Source organism: Dunckerocampus dactyliophorus, chromosome 5 (genome assembly GCF_027744805.1).
Source record: "Dunckerocampus dactyliophorus isolate RoL2022-P2 chromosome 5, RoL_Ddac_1.1, whole genome shotgun sequence".
In the NCBI taxonomy this organism is placed as follows: Eukaryota; Metazoa; Chordata; class Actinopteri; order Syngnathiformes; family Syngnathidae; genus Dunckerocampus; species Dunckerocampus dactyliophorus.
This window is the reverse complement of record NC_072823.1, coordinates 9,866,515-9,885,345: the sequence shown is the minus strand read 5'-3', so window position 1 is coordinate 9,885,345 and position 18,831 is coordinate 9,866,515. Positions and strand designations below refer to the sequence as shown.

The 18,831-nt window shown below is 40.0% G+C and overlaps 1 protein-coding gene across 3 annotated transcripts in view; it reads right to left on the bottom strand.

The window, feature by feature from the left end:
* furinb (furin (paired basic amino acid cleaving enzyme) b) overlaps positions 1–18,831 on the bottom strand; it is a 92,870-nt gene that overhangs the window by 70,601 nt on the left and 3,438 nt on the right. Inside the window, exon 2 of one of the 3 annotated variants that reach the window (XM_054775363.1) lies at positions 7,491–7,762. The exons of 1 other annotated variant lie outside the window; for it this stretch is intronic. In XM_054775363.1, coding sequence (XP_054631338.1) covers positions 7,491–7,664 — 174 coding nt within the window. In that variant the 5' untranslated portion in view covers positions 7,665–7,762. Of the gene's footprint in view, positions 1–7,490; positions 7,763–18,831 lie in introns of those variants that run through there. One more of the 3 variants, XM_054775364.1, reaches the window with a different exon arrangement.

Genomic DNA, 18,831 nt, shown 5'->3' with positions numbered 1-18,831 from the left:
AAGAGAGCAAACCAAAAGTAATATATTTCTCAATCCTGCAAACATACTTGCAGACAGCGTAACGTAATAGAAATTTATAAACCATGGCAGAAGAAAAGCCTAACCCAGATGACTAGCGAGACGCAGGGTAGGGTAGGGTACACTAGATGACAGATCACATATACCTGGGTAGGTCAACTGGTGGCCCGTGGGCCACATCTGAACTGCCAGAACTTTTCATCCTCGCCCCGGATATAAAATGACTGAATTCAGGATAGAGTTCTAAGCTACATAAGTATCATTTTTATTATTTATTTATTATTTGTCATCAGTTTTATGACCTATATCATGACAATAAAGGCTTTTGTAAAATCACAGGTACTGGGACAGGGGGCACTAAATCTATTGCGGCTGGGTCATTTTATTATGAAAATCCAAAGCCGGAATAAGTGGCAGCAGCACCGCCCCTGGTGAAAAGTTTCCAGTGTTCAGCACATTCAATCATTCAAAGGGTTTTGGTTCTACCGATTCAGGATATCTTCAATGCCAACCTATTTGTTTGATCTCAGAACTCATGGTAATAGGCCATAAGCTTTAATTAAAGTTTGTACTTGATATTGGTGTCTTTGTAAGTGATATTTATTCAAATACATTATCAAGGATATGATATAAAAATGTAATTACAAATAAGCACCAATTTCAAGGCAATGAACGACAATTTACATTAGTTTCTTCATATAGTGTGAGCGAAATAACGTAGAGGCAGAAGTACCTCGTGACAAGACTTTAAAAATGCCCTTGAAGAGGAGGCACATGAACAAAAGCAGACAATGTGAAGGCAAGAATGACGACATACAGTCTCAGAGGAACACAGATCAGTTTGATTAACTTCTATTCTTTCTACACACACTCTATTCGGTCTGCTGTCTGACTCATTCAGTCGGCCTTTCACCTCAAGCAAACACTCTTGTTTCTTTCTTTACAAGCACATTTTGACTGCAATATTATTTGAAATTGGATCTCTAATTTTTATTCCTATAAAACATAGAGTGATGTCTAAATCATTTTTGTGGACCTCTTGCATAGCCTGTACCCTTTCTAGGAGACACTCTGTTTAAAACAATAATACATTTCAACAAGATGCACCTGTGGGATAAGCAAGCGTACTTTCTTAAAAATTATAAAGCAAAGTACTAGAGACAAGATAGATAAAACAGGTTTTCAAGCATTTCTTGCAGCTTGGTGAAGTTGGTGAGGAAAGGAAGCTGGTAGCAAAAGAGCAAAAAAATTGCAAAAAGTTCCACTTACTGTTCCTTATTTGTCGCCAACTGAGAGCAAATGGGAAATCTTTTGTGACAATTTCTTTTACTTACTGTTCCTTATTTGATGCCGACTGAGAGCAAATGAGAAAGCTTGTGTGACAATTTCTTTTACTATTGGACGAACCTGCGAAACACTTTCCATCAGTTGATCACAGGAGCTGATATTACACCAATCTCCAGTTGTATTGGTAGGACAATGGACTCTGTGGTGGACATTAACTATTTTGTCACGACCTCTATGGAGATTTGTGTGCTAAATACAAGACTTCAGAACTCATTTTCCTCTCAAAGTATTGTGGGAATAGAAGGCACACATTTTTCAGCTGCATAATACCACCGAGTATTAGTTTATAGGTAAAACTAGGATATGAACATGTCTGAATAGGAACACACAAGAGACAAAACAAGATTCAGGGACACATACTGTATGGGGTATCAGAGGAGGAAGAGAGAGGGAGAGATACTTTGATGTTCTTTTTAATAAATCATGAGGTAGCTGAGCAAATAAACAACAATTTACAAGCACACAAAAAGCTTTCCAGTTGCCCTTATGGCATACCTAAAGGGGCCCTACATCAGGGACTTAAGGAATAGTTTGGATTGTTTGACATGCAGTTGTATGACATCCCCATGAGCAGTGTAGTGCATCTACAGTGACTTCTCCCCAACTTTGTCACATGAGCCGGGTTTCGTTGTGGAGGAAAGTAGTTCCGGCTAGTTGCTGGGGTTTCTCAGGTGAAGCGTTTTGCTTCTCAAAACAATATGTGTTCAAAAGAGTATTTGCATCACAAAACAGTTGCCCACAAAAAAGTCAGACCTCTCAATCGCTTGGCGTTATTTTCTCTCTGTTCGTATCACTACGCACTGCCGCTTGTCCGTTGTTGTGTATGTGTTCCAGTTTTTACATGTGTGGATGAAAACCACTGCAACGCGAGGGAGTTAGCATCGCAGCGGTCAGCATTATTTCTGAGCAATAACATATGAACTCAACCCACATAGGCAGAGACTGATTATCTGACACATCTGAAGACCACACAGTGTGATTTGTGTTTGCGTTTTTTTTTTTTACAAGCCAATGTAGTTCATTTGAAGTGAATTGGAAAGAAGATGAGAGATTGACCAGCAGGGCAGTGGATCAAACTGTTGGCAGAGGACCACATCGAGAGAAGTAGTCAATGGTCTTGTAACCTTGCCAAAACAGCTACCCAGCATAGAATAAGAACGTGTTTGCTAGATTTTAAAGTTGACTGATGAATTTAAGACTGAATAGTTTGATTCTGAGACAGCAAATTTTAGAGCACGATAACTGTGTTTCTGTCAGTATAATGCAATCATGGCAGCTGGTACAGTTGCAGTTTTATTGCAGTGGCTGTATGAAAGCACAGATGTAAGGTATTTACTACTGTATAGCTAGTCCTTTAAAGATTAGTTTTCTGTAGAGAGGAAGAGGAGGCTCAGCTATTTGATGCACATCCTCATCCACATGTGTTGTAGCTACAGTGTGGAGAAACAAACTACGTACTATAAATCAGGTGGGAAAAGAAGAATACAGCAGCCACGTTGCTGTGGTTGTGGTGTAATGATAGATGCAGGTGAGCAGAATAAATATCAACGGTAGAGTTAATCTGATGGGCCTAATACAGTAACATTACAAAGACCGCAAATTCCTCATCCGTAAACTACATGTACAGTCACCATCTGTAACATGACAAATACCGCAAATTCCTCCTGCCGTACAACTCTGATCTGTTGTAATTCTGTAGCAATTCAAAAGCACTAGTTTCTCTTCTTGACAATATTACAAGCCCACCACACCCACTTATATGGACTCATCTGCTTTTTGTTGCTACCTGGGGTCATTTTTCACTTCAAAAATCAAACACATTCACCAGCAACTTCCTCCTTCCTCCAGCCACAGTACATACCCTCCCGCCCCTTAGCCCATTCATTTTTATGTTTTTCACTGCCTTCTCGCATGGACATTACTGAACTCATCTGTCACTCCAAGCCATCTACCTGCCATTTAGATCCCCTCCCCTTTGGTTTGGTTAAAGCCTATCTCCCATTCTCCCTGGCACCCCTCATCACTAATATACAGTAATTCACTCAGCTCTCACCACTGGAATTTTTTGAGTGTCATTCTCAACTACACACTCTCTGTTTGAGTCCACATAACCAACATTAACCGGTCTGCCTACTTCCATCTATGTGATAATCACGTTCATCCATCCCTCACCCCTAGACTGCTGACATCCTGGTACATAGCCTTGTCACCTTCCCGTCTCCGATTACTGCAACTCTCTCCTGTTTGCTCTCCCCCATAAGTCACTCCACAAACTTCAACTTCTACTGAACATTGCTGCCCGAATAATCACCAGAACCCCTTCCCTCCAGTATATCACCCCAGTCTTGCAGCACCTCCACTGGCTACCCACCCAATACCACATTCTGTTTAAAATAATTATCCTTACTTTCACCTTACTTTCACTTTTAATCTATTTTGTACTGGTTTAATAGGACCTTGTTTCTTGTTTGTACAGTGTCCTTGAATGCCCAGAAAAAGCATAATAAAAAATAAATAAATGAATGAATTATCTTTCTTATGTTTCTTTCCCGGAGTCAAAATCATTCAATACACGGGTTCATTTGAGTGGACCTTGTTGGAAACTGATTCTTTTGTTGAACAATGTTTAAGGTAACTTTGCAGTAACTGTATTATAAACAACTGGAGGACGCCAGTTAGGATTTATTCTGGATGTCAACTTAGTGCTCATGTAATCATTATCAACTGGTAGTACACATTAGGGGACTTTTGACAAAATTCTGAATGTAATCAAAATGTACAACAAACAAATACACAACAACAAAAAGTAACTAAAACTCCTGGTGCTGAAAATATTCACAATATAGCATAAGACCCATACACTTTCTCTCCCTCCGGACCAGCCAAACAAAATTAAACTGAACTATAATAAGCAAATCTGCAAATACACAAAGACCCATTTGGGCATTTCTGGGCAAGGCAGTGAACAAATAATCAGCTCTGTGATGATCTCGTAATCACATTAGTGATAAAAATCCCATTACCTTCCATTATACATCAGCTCCCTCCAGCTTCCCTCTAGAACTACCACCAAGGATGACAGAAAAATGACTAAGACCTTTGCAGTCTAATCCTCCAGCTTTACAAAGCCTTGCATTCCCTCGCATAACCCCCCACTGTACCATGACTGCACTGCATCAGATATCCTGTACATCATCCTCACGAGCGCCGACTCAGAGGCCAGAGACTAAGATAATAATCCTTATTTGTGTGCCTCCCAGAAACAATGACTGAAGAGGCACTCTCCAAAAATCTCATTCTCGACATTGGAAATAATACTGTGATCAGCCATCAAAGACATATGCCTTTTGCCCAGTAATATAATGCACCATCATTAACCTTCATTCCTTTTTTTATCCAAGAACTCTACACAACATAACGACAATTTAACTACTACCACATATCTTATTACAACTCTATTCTAATTTTTGGGAAAATGCCAATTAGCTTGTTGTCTCTGCACTCACATCTGTTCTTTTGCTATACAGTATTTGTTATATTCACTGATCACCTCAATAGGAATTTCTGCTTCTCACATTTCCTCCCCCTTAGGATTATATACATTTGTTTTTGTAGACATACAGAATATACAACATGTCCCGGAGGGCTCAATGTTGTAGGTCATTGTATGATAACAAGCTGATCATACAATGAGGTATCATTTGTCTAGTAACAGAATAATTAAGTGTAGGTGTTCCAATACATCAATCCAGAACATTAGTTATGCTAGTGGTGTGCAGTCAGGGCCAGCAAGACCTTCTCTGCAGGCCTAAACACTATGAGAACCACTGGCCAACATTTACAACTTCAATTCTTATATTGTTCCATGAAATTGTATTAATTTTAGGGCTGTCAAAGCACGTTAATGAAAATTTCTTTTAAGGGCACTATATTTTTTGACGCACGGTTAACATGCGCACGTCCTGTTTGACACAAGCGGGACCAAATATTGAGCAGAAGTGGAAAAACGATATTTTGAATAGTAAGTTTAGCTCCAAAGCCCTGGCAGATGGCTCTCTCGACAAGACCAAAGTTAAGCGCATCTACTGTCACTGACAGTTGAGTTGCCACCAAGTACGTCACCTCTCAAATGCCAGGGAGAAGAGAGAAGTTACTGGTGCACTGCAGGTATTTTTTAATTGTCATTTATACAGTAGTATTTTGGCATACGAGTGTTCCAAATAACGAGTGTTTTTAAAATGCGAGCCATCTCTCAGCTGATTTTCTTTGCTTTGAACTGCGAGCTAAAATTTGGGTTACGAGCTGCTAGTTACTGGCAGGCATAGTCGAGGACAGCTATTTGTGGGCTTGTGTCAATATGACTGAGTCACTTTTTTAACACATCAGCAAAACATACGTACACTGTAGCGATGTAATTTATCTTATTTATTATGTACGGTGCAAAACTATGACAGGAACAACATCAAATTAAAAGGACTAAATGAATACAGAACATCACATTAAAAGGACCCAATGAATACAGACCCACCATCCAACAAGTACGTGTTTGTTTTTCAGAGAGGTGCACAGTACAAATGTGCACATTAGCATTCAATAAGGTCATCAAAGCTTACCTTTATGCATTCCCACATAGTATCAGCATTCGGGACCAAATATGAGATGAAAGAAAACGGGGAAAAATACAGTATAGTAGTCTATCTGTGCAGCATGGGAAAAAGTTGGATGGCACGTTCATAAAATTGATATCCCTTTACATAACATTTTCTGTAGTTGTTTACAATTTTTTTTTTTTAAGTGTTTTTCTTTTTATCATTACGGCTGTATGTTTCCCGCGGCCCGGTGGTTGGGGACGCATGCCTTACTTGTGGATATGATGTGGTCTTTTACACATTTGCAAATACTGTCAGAATGCCACTTTTATTGAATTGGCTTCTTTATTTTATAATATAAGATTAATGTCTACATCAACAAATGTAACCGTTGAATCAGATTGAATCAATTCGTATCGTTTGTACGCTGTAACAAATCCTTCTGTTTATAAAATATATCATTTAGAGTCGTATCTTAACCTGTGTATCTAGATGCGTATCGAATACTTTACCACAAAGAGATTTACATTCCTACTTATTGTAGCTAAAGATAGATAAAAACGTCTATGTGCGATTAATTGTGATTAAATATGAGTTAACTGTGGACAAAATATTTTAATCGATTGACAGCCCTAATATCTAGTCATGACAATGTTTCTGTCTGTTATGCTCATTGTAGTTCATGACCCATTCATATGTTGGCAAAACATGTACAGTGCATTCAGTAGCACATTGTGTTATTGGAAAAGTTTTCATGACCGAGCAAAACTGGTTACCGTACTTTACAGACTATAGAGCGCACTGGTATGTCAGCTGTATCCATTAAATTTAAAGAGAAAAAAAGATTTGTACATATATACTGTAGGCCACACGGGTTTATAAGCTGCAGGTGTCCACGTCGTAATATAGGCTAGTTAGTACACAGAAAGCTGTTACAACGAAAGATTTTTTAACTTTTGATTAAATAAATACTTTTTTGCAAACAGTGCTGTAAAGTGCGTTTAACATGGCTAGTTAAACAGTAGCCTACCAGAAAAGTCATTAATCGCGGTCCTCATCTTCCTTCAGGGAACTAAAACCACTTAAGTCATCTTCTCCAGCAACACAATTGAACAGCCTCTTAATTCCTTTGTCTCACACACTTTGTCAGTTTCTCTCTCTTTCGTTGTTGATCTTGTAGTCACTTTTGTCTCTATACGAATTAGCCACTTCGTATAGAGACGGTTGTCGGTCCGAACAGTCCAAACAGAAGCTGCAGTAATTTTACTCTCGATCAAACTTACAGTACTTAAGATGTGTCAGAGATCGCCGCATAAGATTTCAAAATATGATATTAGCTTCCACTTTACTCATCCACGTCACTACTTCCTGAAGCTGCACTTTAAGCATCTTTGGAAAGCATAATTTTTTGCCATAAATTAGCCACGTCACTGTAGAAGCCGCAGGGTTCAAAGTTATGTTGTGCATGTGTCCTTAAACACTGTTCATACGGAATCAAATTCAAGCACACTCAGATACATTGTAAGATCAACTTACATTGCCATGGTTGATGAACCCGTGTTCCTTTGCAATGCGGTCAGCCTCCTCAGGGCCCCCATTAATATGGACAGCCCAATCGTTTGTGTAGACCTCTGCGGTACCAATCCAATTCAGTTCTGCTGTCAGGACAAGGACTGTCCATAAGTGCAGCAGAGCCACCTGGGCATCCATGAAAAGTAGAACACGGGGCAGTGCGTCCGTCCGTCTATCACAGTGTCCCGGGCAAATTGGAGCTTCACTCCCTTGTGGCGGAAAAGTGGAACAGTAGCCTAAAGTTGACAGAACACAGAGCAAGCTATGAAGACAAACACAGTCTTGTGTCCCTTCTAGGTCTGAGTTGTGCACAAATGCACAAACCCCAACTAGACAGCATAACCACAATATTTATGAGGCCATGGTTCCTAGTTCCTAGAAAAATGTCTCCAAAACAGCAGGTTAGAAATAGGGAGATTTAAATGGTCAACTGAAGGGAACTTCTGCCTGCACAGATGATCACAATGTCTTATAAAGAAACAGCAATTAGTTACTGTTTATTAACAGTTTCCATGCCTAAAGCCTTGCAATAACAGTGTCACCTTCATTTCTCCTGAATCTGTACTACCTCACATTTATGTGCAAAACAATTCAATTATTATTGTGGCAACATTACCTTCACCACTGTTTGATTATAGTTTTTTTTTTGGCAGTTTTTTACATAAAAAAGACTGCACACAAACACAACATTTGCACACACACAGACAGACAGTGACAGTAGCACAATTATTAAAATATTACAAATTATTAAAATTAATATATGGTAGGCAGCCAAATAGATAGACAGATGAACGATTCTGAGGTCTTTGTACCAGTCATTCCGAGCCTTACAACAAACAAAACCAGAAGTAGGTCAATGGCAGAATTGAGAGAGTAATGCATGAAAGACAGCCATAAACAGAAAAGTGAAAATTGAGTGTTCAAGATTAATGCAGTGAGGGGCCTGAGTTTTTGAGTTTGGCCAAAGAGCCTATGAAAATGCAGTGATTAATAAACAATGTACTGTGACTACAGTATGATAAGAACATATTTAAACGTAGGACTGACTACATCAGGCTACAGGAAGACACTGAATGCGGTTGAATGTGTCAAGATAAAAACAAAGCCAATAAAGACCAGTGAGTCACATTTTTCCAAAAATCACTGTCATTATCACAGTTGAGGGCCGTAATTCATGCCCAACATCTTGCCTAAATCTGCCTGGTGGTTGAAAAACAGAATATACTGAAACTGAAACTTTTTCCCAGTACAGTCGTCCCCCGCCACATCATGGTTCGAATTTTGCGGCTTCACTCTGTCACAGTTTTTCATAACATAGATATTAATTTAAAAAATCATGCTGTTTATGTTTGAATACGGCCTATAATTCGTTCTAAAAAATGCATATTTATGCAAATTGTACACATTTTTTGCGTAAATTAAGCATTTGGTATTTTTGTACATTGTTCACGAGGTGTCAGTAATTGTTCAGTGAGACAAGCACCAGATTTGATTGCCGTAACAACAGGCTCGTATTGAAGGTTTAAATAGTCTCACAATATCGTAATATAGTAATAATCATAATAATAACATGGGCTACTGCTGCGTCCATAACCCATGAAAAGCTAAAAGTCAACTCTGTACCCCCGATATCACTTCCTGTCCTCCAGGCAAAACACATTTACTGCGACACACATTAGCACAAGTTTTATTTATGCCTTATATGGCTTATTTCCAGTCGGCTCTGGAACCAACTAACCGTGATAAGCAAGGGATTACCGTATTTCCCAAACGGATGAAGCTTCGCTAACTTTTCGAATGGGATGTCAGTCTCTGCACGATACCACAAAATCATCAATAAACTGTAATAATGTAATGTACTTGCCGATGCAATTCCAATCACTTTATTAACAAACACAAAAAACTCACTTATACAGCCTGAGTCTCACACAAACAGCCGCACTAGCATGCTCTCCTAAACTAAGCTAACCTGGCCACACTCATTTTTTGCCGACTTAGCCGGTCTTTCGGGTGGCCGTTGACATGTTGTTTAGTTTGGGAGGGTGGCAGGTTACTGTTTGAGAGGATATGCCGCCACAAATGACCCCCACAAAAATTAATTTTCGTCACAATGACAGCATTTCATTTGCATTATGTACTGTATGTCAATAACCGCGAGATTCTGTGTTTAACAGTAGAGTAAATCTTTATTGGCCGATTCTGTGATTCTGTTAACGCAGAAATAATATGGACCAAGTACTGATATTTCCATGAAACTACATAGGTTGGTGAAGACAGCCTATAAAATACTGAACAATAACAGTGTTACAAACTTATCATAAAGGACTTTACCTGATAAGTATACATCATTTAAAAAAAAACATCACTCTGCAAATACAAGTGTTCAAATAAAATCTGCATGACACAAGATGAGCATTTAAATCCTTTCTGATACCTGACCTTACAGTAACAGGTCTGCTGAAGTTCAGCTAAATGATGAAAATAGACTGTAGTGATATTACCAAACGTATTTAAGACAATCAGAATCAAACACATTATGCTGATTCATGTTATCAATAAAACCTGGCTCCATCACTAATGTAACAGTTAAAAAGAAAACAATTTTAAGCATGAGTGAATATCCAATTTTCATCTCCAGAACTGAACACAACAAGGATTCGCCTCTGGGCCCACATACTTTACTGTCAGTGCACTTAAAAGCAACTTGAGGAATTTGGTTGACTTTTGAATGGTTTTGAGTCAAATGTCAATCAATATAAACAAGTTTGTTGTCTTCTACAATTTTTGACTGACCATTTCAGAGACTTGGGGTATGATTGTTGTATTGTCATAAGTATGTACTGTATCACACCCAGTATATAGGACACCACACGAACCTAACGCCAATGGTGATAAAGATGGAGAATTTAAGAGCTGATAGTTGACTCCCACACTCCCCATCTGTAAAATGTAAATGACCTGAAAACCACTTGATCCACCACTGCTCCTGTGCCACTGCTTTTATCGGCATATCTTTTAACAAAAATGTGAATTTTAAATGTATTTGGAAACTATAACCATATACAGTATCCACTGTTTTCTGTATTTCCATCAATGGTGGACAAATGCAAAACATAAAATCCACCTGATCTTGAGCTGGCATTTGATACTGGTGTTGCCAATTTGGCAACTTTGTTGCTAAATCTGGCGACATTCCAAACCCCCTTGGCGACATCTTGGCGTATTTTCTCAAAAGCAACTATCTACAAATCTAGCGACTTTTTCTGGCGTCTTTGGAGAGTTTTCTGGTGTTTGGGGAAAGCCCCACACCAAAGCAGTAACAAGCTGTCAGTGCACCGTCAGCTGCTGCTGCACACAGAGAGCAACCAATCCTTGGCTAGGGGGCTGAGCACCTCAGCCAGGAACAGAAAGGATAATTCATAATAAAACTATGTACAGTATGTGTGTGAGATTTATTAAAAAAAAGAGAAGTGAAAAGTCTTTAATTGTTTTATCTCTCTGTGTAGAATAGTAGAATATCCAGAACAAAGTGGAAAAATATTCCCATCCTAGCAGGTGCAGGATAATTATTTATTAGGAAGAAAGTCATACAGACACATCTGATAACACTAAAAAATAGCTCCGATAACTGAGAAAACAAAAACTAATGAGGTGAGATTACCCTTACTGTCCTGTAGGTGGGTTAGGCTGAGCAAATCAAGCGCTCCTTTTCTGTGACATGCCGCAAATGGCGTAACTGAATGACTCGCCCTTTACCATCGCTGAAGATACCGGCATTTGTCAGCTTGTAAACCCCTCAAAGACATGGTTTATACTTCTGAGCCCCTGCTATTTATATCATGTTTTGTTAATAGCACTGATCATATTTGGTTAGGACAAATTTACACAGAAATTTTGTCAATTTCAACTTTGTCTGAGTCGTATTTACCTCCAGGTATTCACAACCTACAGTTAAATCTCAATTTAAAAAATAATATATCTAAATAAGTTATCTGTATGGGTCTTGAGAAGCAAGAAGTTATTGGTAGATATTGGTAGAGAAAAAATATTGTGCATACCTAATTTTATGCCATGGTATATTCATCCACTATGCTCAATGATATTAATGTACAGGTATATGCCTTATGATTACTTTTTCAAAATCCTGCCATCAGACTTGCAAAGAAATAGCTAGGAAAATATAACTTCCTGGCTGAGGCAGAGTCAAACGCAACATTACCAGCACTCTAGTTCTATTTCAGTCTGCCCCAGAGTCAAATCAACACCCACCATGTGCTTTGGGCTGCCCTCTAAAAGCAGGCACAGCAGTGTATTGCAGCTATTGTGCAGTACCCCTGACAGGTGAGCATCCTCTCATGAGGGAGAATGGAGCTTTCAGTGTGACACAAAAAACAGGTCTTGCATTTGTGCTCAGTCGGGACACTGGCACACCGCAGAAAAAGACTTTTTACCTGAGATACACTGGAAATTGTACAAGAAAACTGCAAATGAATACCTCTACAGTAAGTTTAATCTTTGCTCTTACTGTCTATGAGCTTTGAAGAAACTCTGATAAAAAAAAGACTGTCTAGGTAAGGAGCAATGGTTCCATGAACACATAATAGCCCACAGCAAGATTCACCCAAATGTTAAAAACTGCTTTAAACGTTTGCCTTGTATTCTGTGTCAAACAAAATCCACACTCTTGCCCTTAGTGATTTACGACTTACCCTGACAACATCTTTATCTTCCTACATTGTTCTCGGCAAAACCGTTCTGGTTTGTGTTTGCTATAATATACATTCCCAAATAAATTATTGATTAAAAATGATCTGGAGTGGTAAACGTTAGTCATGAATGACTCAACACATAGGATATGAGAGGTTAGGTCAAGAGTGAATAAACCATATACATGTAAACAGAAGAAGTGTCCACTTCCTCTATAAATACATCAATCACATGCATATAAACTACAAAGACATGAACAGTCCAGAATTTGTTTGGTAGGTTTGTTTTAACAGAGAGAAACAAAACGCCTTATTAAAAAAGAAATCAAGAAAAAGAACATTAGCTAAAGGTTCTAAATTAATTTGCCTTTGATTGAGTGAAATACTGCAAGCATTTGATCCCCAAGCAAAACGTGGCTTAGGGCATACACTAGGCCATTTGTATCGTGCTAGACTTGGGCACGATTCCGCCTCTCTCCCCTGGACCACGCTGATGTGTGATCACACTTCGCAGTCATACTTCGGCCCGTTGGCTTGTGCCATCATTTTTATACTGGTGCATTACTGCAATTTCCCACACTTTGCGGATCTTATTTTGACTCTTTCTGATTATTTACTTAGTGCAAGCAAGATTTTGGCTGTCATTAATTACTTGCAAGAGGAGTGATCATCATTATTTAAATTACCCGTTTTCATTACGCAAAAAAATGTAGTTGTGGGTGAGTGAGCATGCTGTGGTTTTAAATATTTGAGTCTTTGCGTTTTATTTCTGTTATAAAACGTGATGGTTATCATTAAGAACTTGCGAGGAGCATTACAGTCACTCTATGATTCATGCATGAGTGTGAGCCTCCAATCGTACTGTACATGGCAACGTTCATCGGCCAATCACTGGGGTGAAGTCTTTCTGAAACAGTCCCAGATTTCGAAATGTTTCCACCTCCATGTTTGACAGTAGGGATGGTGTTCTCTGGGTTATATTTAGCATTTCTATGCTTTCAAACAGGTCAAGTTGATACCAAATAGCAAAATTTTAGTCTCATTTGACCACATCACATTCTCCCAAGCCTTCTGGATCGTTCAGGTGTTCACTGGCAAACCTTAGCGGGCTTGTACTGTACATGTGCCTTCTTAAGCAATGTCTCTCTTAGCGACTGTGGTCCCAGCTAGTGATGCAGTGAAGATCAATACTGAAATATCAGTAACTCCGATTTTTCACACCATTTTCACACATTTTATCTTTTTGTTTTTTCTGTTGTTGTGTATTAGCTTATCTACAATGTAAATCATGCTGCTTCCTTAATATACTTAAGTTTAAAATTTATAAATATATTACTGTGATGTCTTGTATTATTTTTGCTATGAAATATGCGATGATTTGAAAAACACTACTTTTCACAATGTACCAGATACACTCAAGTGTAGTTGCACAAAGTATCAGTATCGGATTGATATTGCCGTTAACTGTCTGAATTTTACTCAGTATAGGATTAGAAAGGAAATCAGTGCATCACTAATCCCAGCTCCCTTGAGATCATTAAGAAAGCTTTTCTCGTGTAATTCTGGGTTGTTCCCTCACCTTTCTCAGAATAATCCTAACCCCACAAGGTGAGCTCTTCTCCAGAGCTCCAGAGCGAGGATGATTGACTTTTATCATATATTTATTCAATTAACAAACAAACAGGAGTGTTTTCTCACTAACCTTCTTGCTGCAGGGACAGGACAGATCTTCATGTGCACAGTGGGGGTCAGAAGTCTTGGTTAATACTTACTATAGCTTATTTGACCTTACACTGTTCTTATTTGTTGTAAATTGTTTTTATTCTTGTGAAGCACCTTGGGCACCATTGGGATGTTGTAAGGTACTATACAAATAAACTTTGATTAAAAAATGATGTATTTCACTCAATCAAATACAAATACATTTATAACTTTATTTTTTTGGTCTGGATATTTTTGTGACACACCGTGTGGTCACTTTAAGTGATGTATATTTTTCTAATGTGTATATTTGAGGATTCAAGAGTGTTTATGTCATTATATAAGCATTCATTTTGGAAGTGGTAGCTCTTGTTTAATCACCAGGGAGCATTTCCGCCTCAGTGAGCCAATGGTAAGGCAGGCATTCTCCGTTCGGCTTCCATTAGACAGAAGCTAGAGGCTCGCCTTATCATTTTGTGTCTTTTTACAGGACAGTAGGGTGTCTAATAGATACGCTGTGTATAATATTTAAGTATTAGTGCAATGTTTATGGTGCCGGACATCTGTTTGGTGTACTTTAAAGGCCCTTAAATGATTCACATGCGGCCACAGGAGCTAGCCTAATTGCTATACTGTGCATACCTTCATGTGTTTAGAACTTTTCAATATGTGTAATAAAACATTTGCCAACTGTCACTTTGTTTGGAATTGTCAGTCCCTTTCACTACATTTTATTAACAATATTGCTAAAACTAAGACACAGAACTGCATTTACTTGAAGCTTTGCTGTTTGAAGCGTTGATGTTTTAACATAGCCCTTTGAAGTGATAACTGTTGCTTTATTGCAGTGGTTCTCAATTATTTTCTGTCATGTCCCCCAGGGGACAGAAATGTCCTGAAACCAGGAAAATGCAACAAAATGGAGAGCTGTGAAGCATACAAGCACATTCAAGAGTGAAATTGCATGTTGAGATAAATTTGTACGTGTTGGCACATCTGCACTAACATTGAAAGTACTCCCTGCCTCTCACGGCCCCCTTTAATCTGATGATGGGCCATAGGCCTGTTACAGATTCTTGGGGGCTTGTCTGGGATCCACTCCAAATGGTACAGAGCTGAACCCAACTTCTACTTACCTGCCACTGAGAAGCAAAGCTAGTGATTGGCTGTTGGGACTGGAGCAGAGTAACCTACTGTGACTGGCTGGAGAAGATATTGCCATGGACCCGTCAGCAATCCCAGTCATTGTGCTCAGACAAAGAATTCTGCTCTCATTCAAACAAGCTGAAGCACAAATGATAATGATGATGATGCATAACCGACTCACACACCGACCACAACCCAACCACTGTCCAAGGCGTCTTTTTGCACACTGTGTATCAAGAGATAGGACAAAAACGTAAAAACATCTGTACGGAACAGAAACCCTTGCTTGCAGACCACAACGTCACAGATGAGACCATTCTGAAAAACGTAATGAAAATAACAAGTGATGAAAGGGAACAACTCAGGAGGCTGGGCTCATCACAGTGCTCAAGACCAACCACGGCCCACAGTGCACAGGTTGAAACAGGAAAGATAAAGAGGCCAAAAGCAAAGAAAGAGATTGATCAACGAAAAAACAAAACAGACTATATACAGCACTAAACTTGTCAACTCCCTTACAGCAACCGTCCAGAAGAACTCCATTTACAGCTGCCATGGCTGCACAAAATGGTTCCAACCTCCAACAATATCAGATTGATAAACTGAAAAGGCCTTCCAAAATGCATCCTTAATGGCCTAGCTGTTACAGCTAGACACTGGAGCTCAGGTTAGCATAATTTATAGGGACTGGAAAGATAAATACTTACTCAAACTTGACATTCGCCCACTTACTGAACTCATAGAACTCCCACACGCATAATTAGATGTGTATGTTGTGAATCGGCCGCACGGTGGACAAGTGGTTAGCATGTTGGCCACACAGTCAGGAGATCTGGAAGGTCCGGGTTTGAATCTCCGTTGGGCATCTCTGTGTGGAGTGCATGTGTGGGTGTTCTCCGCGTACTCCGGTTTCCTCCCAACATGCATGTTAGGTTAATTGGCGACTTGAGTGTGAATGGTGTCTATATGTGCCCTGCGATTGGCTGGGGACCAGTCCAGGGTGTACCCCACCTCTCGCCTGAAGTCAGCTGAGATAGGCTCCAGCATACCCGCGACCCTAGTGAGGATAAGCGGCACAGAAAATTGATGGATGTTGTGAATGGGGCTATCATTACTGTTAAGTTATGGGAAATGAAGACCCTTTCTTGTAAGCCCTTTACCCCAGAAGATGGTTTAATGTAGTGGTGATCCAGGAAAAGTAGCTGGAAAAGCATGAAAGGTTGATTCACCCACTCACACAGCTGCTTAGTGGAGCCATGTCTATATCTAACGACACGGCTGAGACGATCGCCCATGTTGTCCAAACTAAGCCAACTTTTGCACTGCAGGAATGTGTTAAGAGTAGGACAGAAATACAGAGTAATCCCTCCTGGTGGCGTGGTCTGGGTGAAATGTAGTCCCGCAAGAGCTTGCCGTATCTGACACACTGGTGTTGTTTGAACCAAATGACAGCTGAGTGTACAGTAGCTACAGCAGTTAGACGTTGGTGACGGCTTGTTATATATTCACAACAAAAAACACCCTTGCGTAGATGTACCATTAAGGAAATCACAATAAACATGACATTATTTTGCCGAAAAAATCCCTCACTGGTAGCATTCAACAAATCAGAAACAATTGTTGAGACTGGTTAAGTTGACAAATGGAATGTGATGGTACAATGTATCCAGCTATCAGCAGCATCCAACCACACACCATATCACTGGATGTTGTAGAGGAGTCATCTGCTTTTGCAAGAAGTGACAACGATATTGGCTGTATTGCAAGTTTGCAAATGTGGACATACACCAAAGATGACATCTGAGTGCAAAAAGCTTATTCCTCCATCCCAAAACCATTAGTGGCTAGTTAAAGGGTGTGTTCAAGATCTCATTGCTAAGGAGCTGGATCATCAAATCAAAATCTACGTATGCAGCTCCTATAGTGTCAGAAAAGAAAATGGTTCACTACGCTTGTGTAGCAATTACTGAACAAGAAAACCACCCCTGACAGACATCCACTACGTCGGATCCAAGACCTGACTGACACACTTGGGGGACACTCATGGTTCAGCCTTCTTGGTCAGCATACCATCAAGGCTTCATAGTAGAAGGCTCAAGGCGCTTCACAGCATTCGATACTCCTTGGGGGTTGTATGAGCGGGTTGAGACCCTTTGGCCTCTCCAATGCAGCCTTTCAGAGCAGCATGGAAGAGATGCTGGCCTCACTCAAGAGACAAATGCTGCATCCATTGTCTGGACGACAAGGTCCACGTGTCTCTCCTATGTTGTTGTCCCTGCCTTCTCCTCACCTGTTTTTTTTAAGCCTGGCTGACCGGAGGTGGGACAACTGGGCGCACCTGCTGCTCTACTTTGGCTGACAGCATGCACCTAGGAGACTCCTGCTTGACATTCATGCATAGACTATTCCTCATGGTTTGTGGATTGCTTGTTGCTAGCTTAGTCTTTTTGTGCTTTTGCAAATTTGCTTCTTTAAACTATGGACTGTTTATGGTAACGGTCTCCCTTACTTATTTTCCCAGTTGATCCTCCTGCTTTCCAGCCAAGCCCTCTGCTTTGTGCTGTCTTAATTTGTACTGTGTTTTTTTCCCTGCACCATCATCCTTGGTTTGTTTATTCTCATTTCCTGTGTTGCTACTTTGTTTTATTGAAAGACTTAAACTAACACCAGCTTCCCGACGTTGCACCTGGGCTCCAACCCATAACAGAAAATAACAAGCCTGGGCTCTTCTGAAGGTGGGAACATTGACCTATAGGACACTGTGGTGTGAAATTACTTCTAGGATTTCTCAGCTACTACCACAGCTACGTTTAGGACTTTTCACGCATTGCAAAGCCACAGTATGGCCTCTTAAAAGTCAAACCAAGCACATCAAATGTGCAGTCCCAAAATGTGAATGCCAAAGGTCTCCAGCTGTCCTCTAGAACTCCTGTGGAATGGACTGGTGAGCCTCAGGGAGCACTAGACCAGCTGATCAACTGGCTCAGTAACCCACCTGTCCTTGATTATCCTGACGTCAGCCTCTCATTCCAGCTACATACAGATGCTTCTGAGCCTTAGCGCTGTACTATATCAGCTTCAGAATGGCAAGTTGAGAGTAATTGGCTATGGCTCTAGAAAACTGACCCCAACTGAGAGGAACTATCGACTCCACAGTGGAAAATTTTAATTCTTCGCACTCAAATTGGCAGTGTATGAAAAATTTCAAGACTTCTTTTATTATGCATAAATTTCACCATTTACACCAACAATAACCCTTTAACCCACATGATGAGTACGGTGGGTGGGAGCGTTGTCTGATTTCAGGTTTGACATAAAGTACAGTCCCAGGAAGGCGAACATAGTCACCTACACATTGTCTTGCATGCCTCTAAACATTGAAACGTGTGTGGAGGAATGAAAACAGGCATTGTCGCAGGAAGTCGTTCAGGGCTCCTGGTCAGGAACCAAAAACAGAGCAAGAACACAAAGTGGCTTCCCTCACTCTCGCCACAAATGCCAATCAAGATACCCTGACGTTCTTAACAAACATTAGCAACGCAGAGTTGGCCAGAGCTCAAAGGGAAGATCAAGCAGTAGGTGAGACTCAAGATTGAAAGACACAAACGCAGTATGTGACATGCAACAAACTTTCAGCAAAAAAATACACTGAATGGAACAAACTGTACATCAGTGATGGACTTTTGTACAGACAATCCAAAGAAAGACAACAACGAGTCCTACCCACTAAATACTGGCCCATAGGGCTGAAA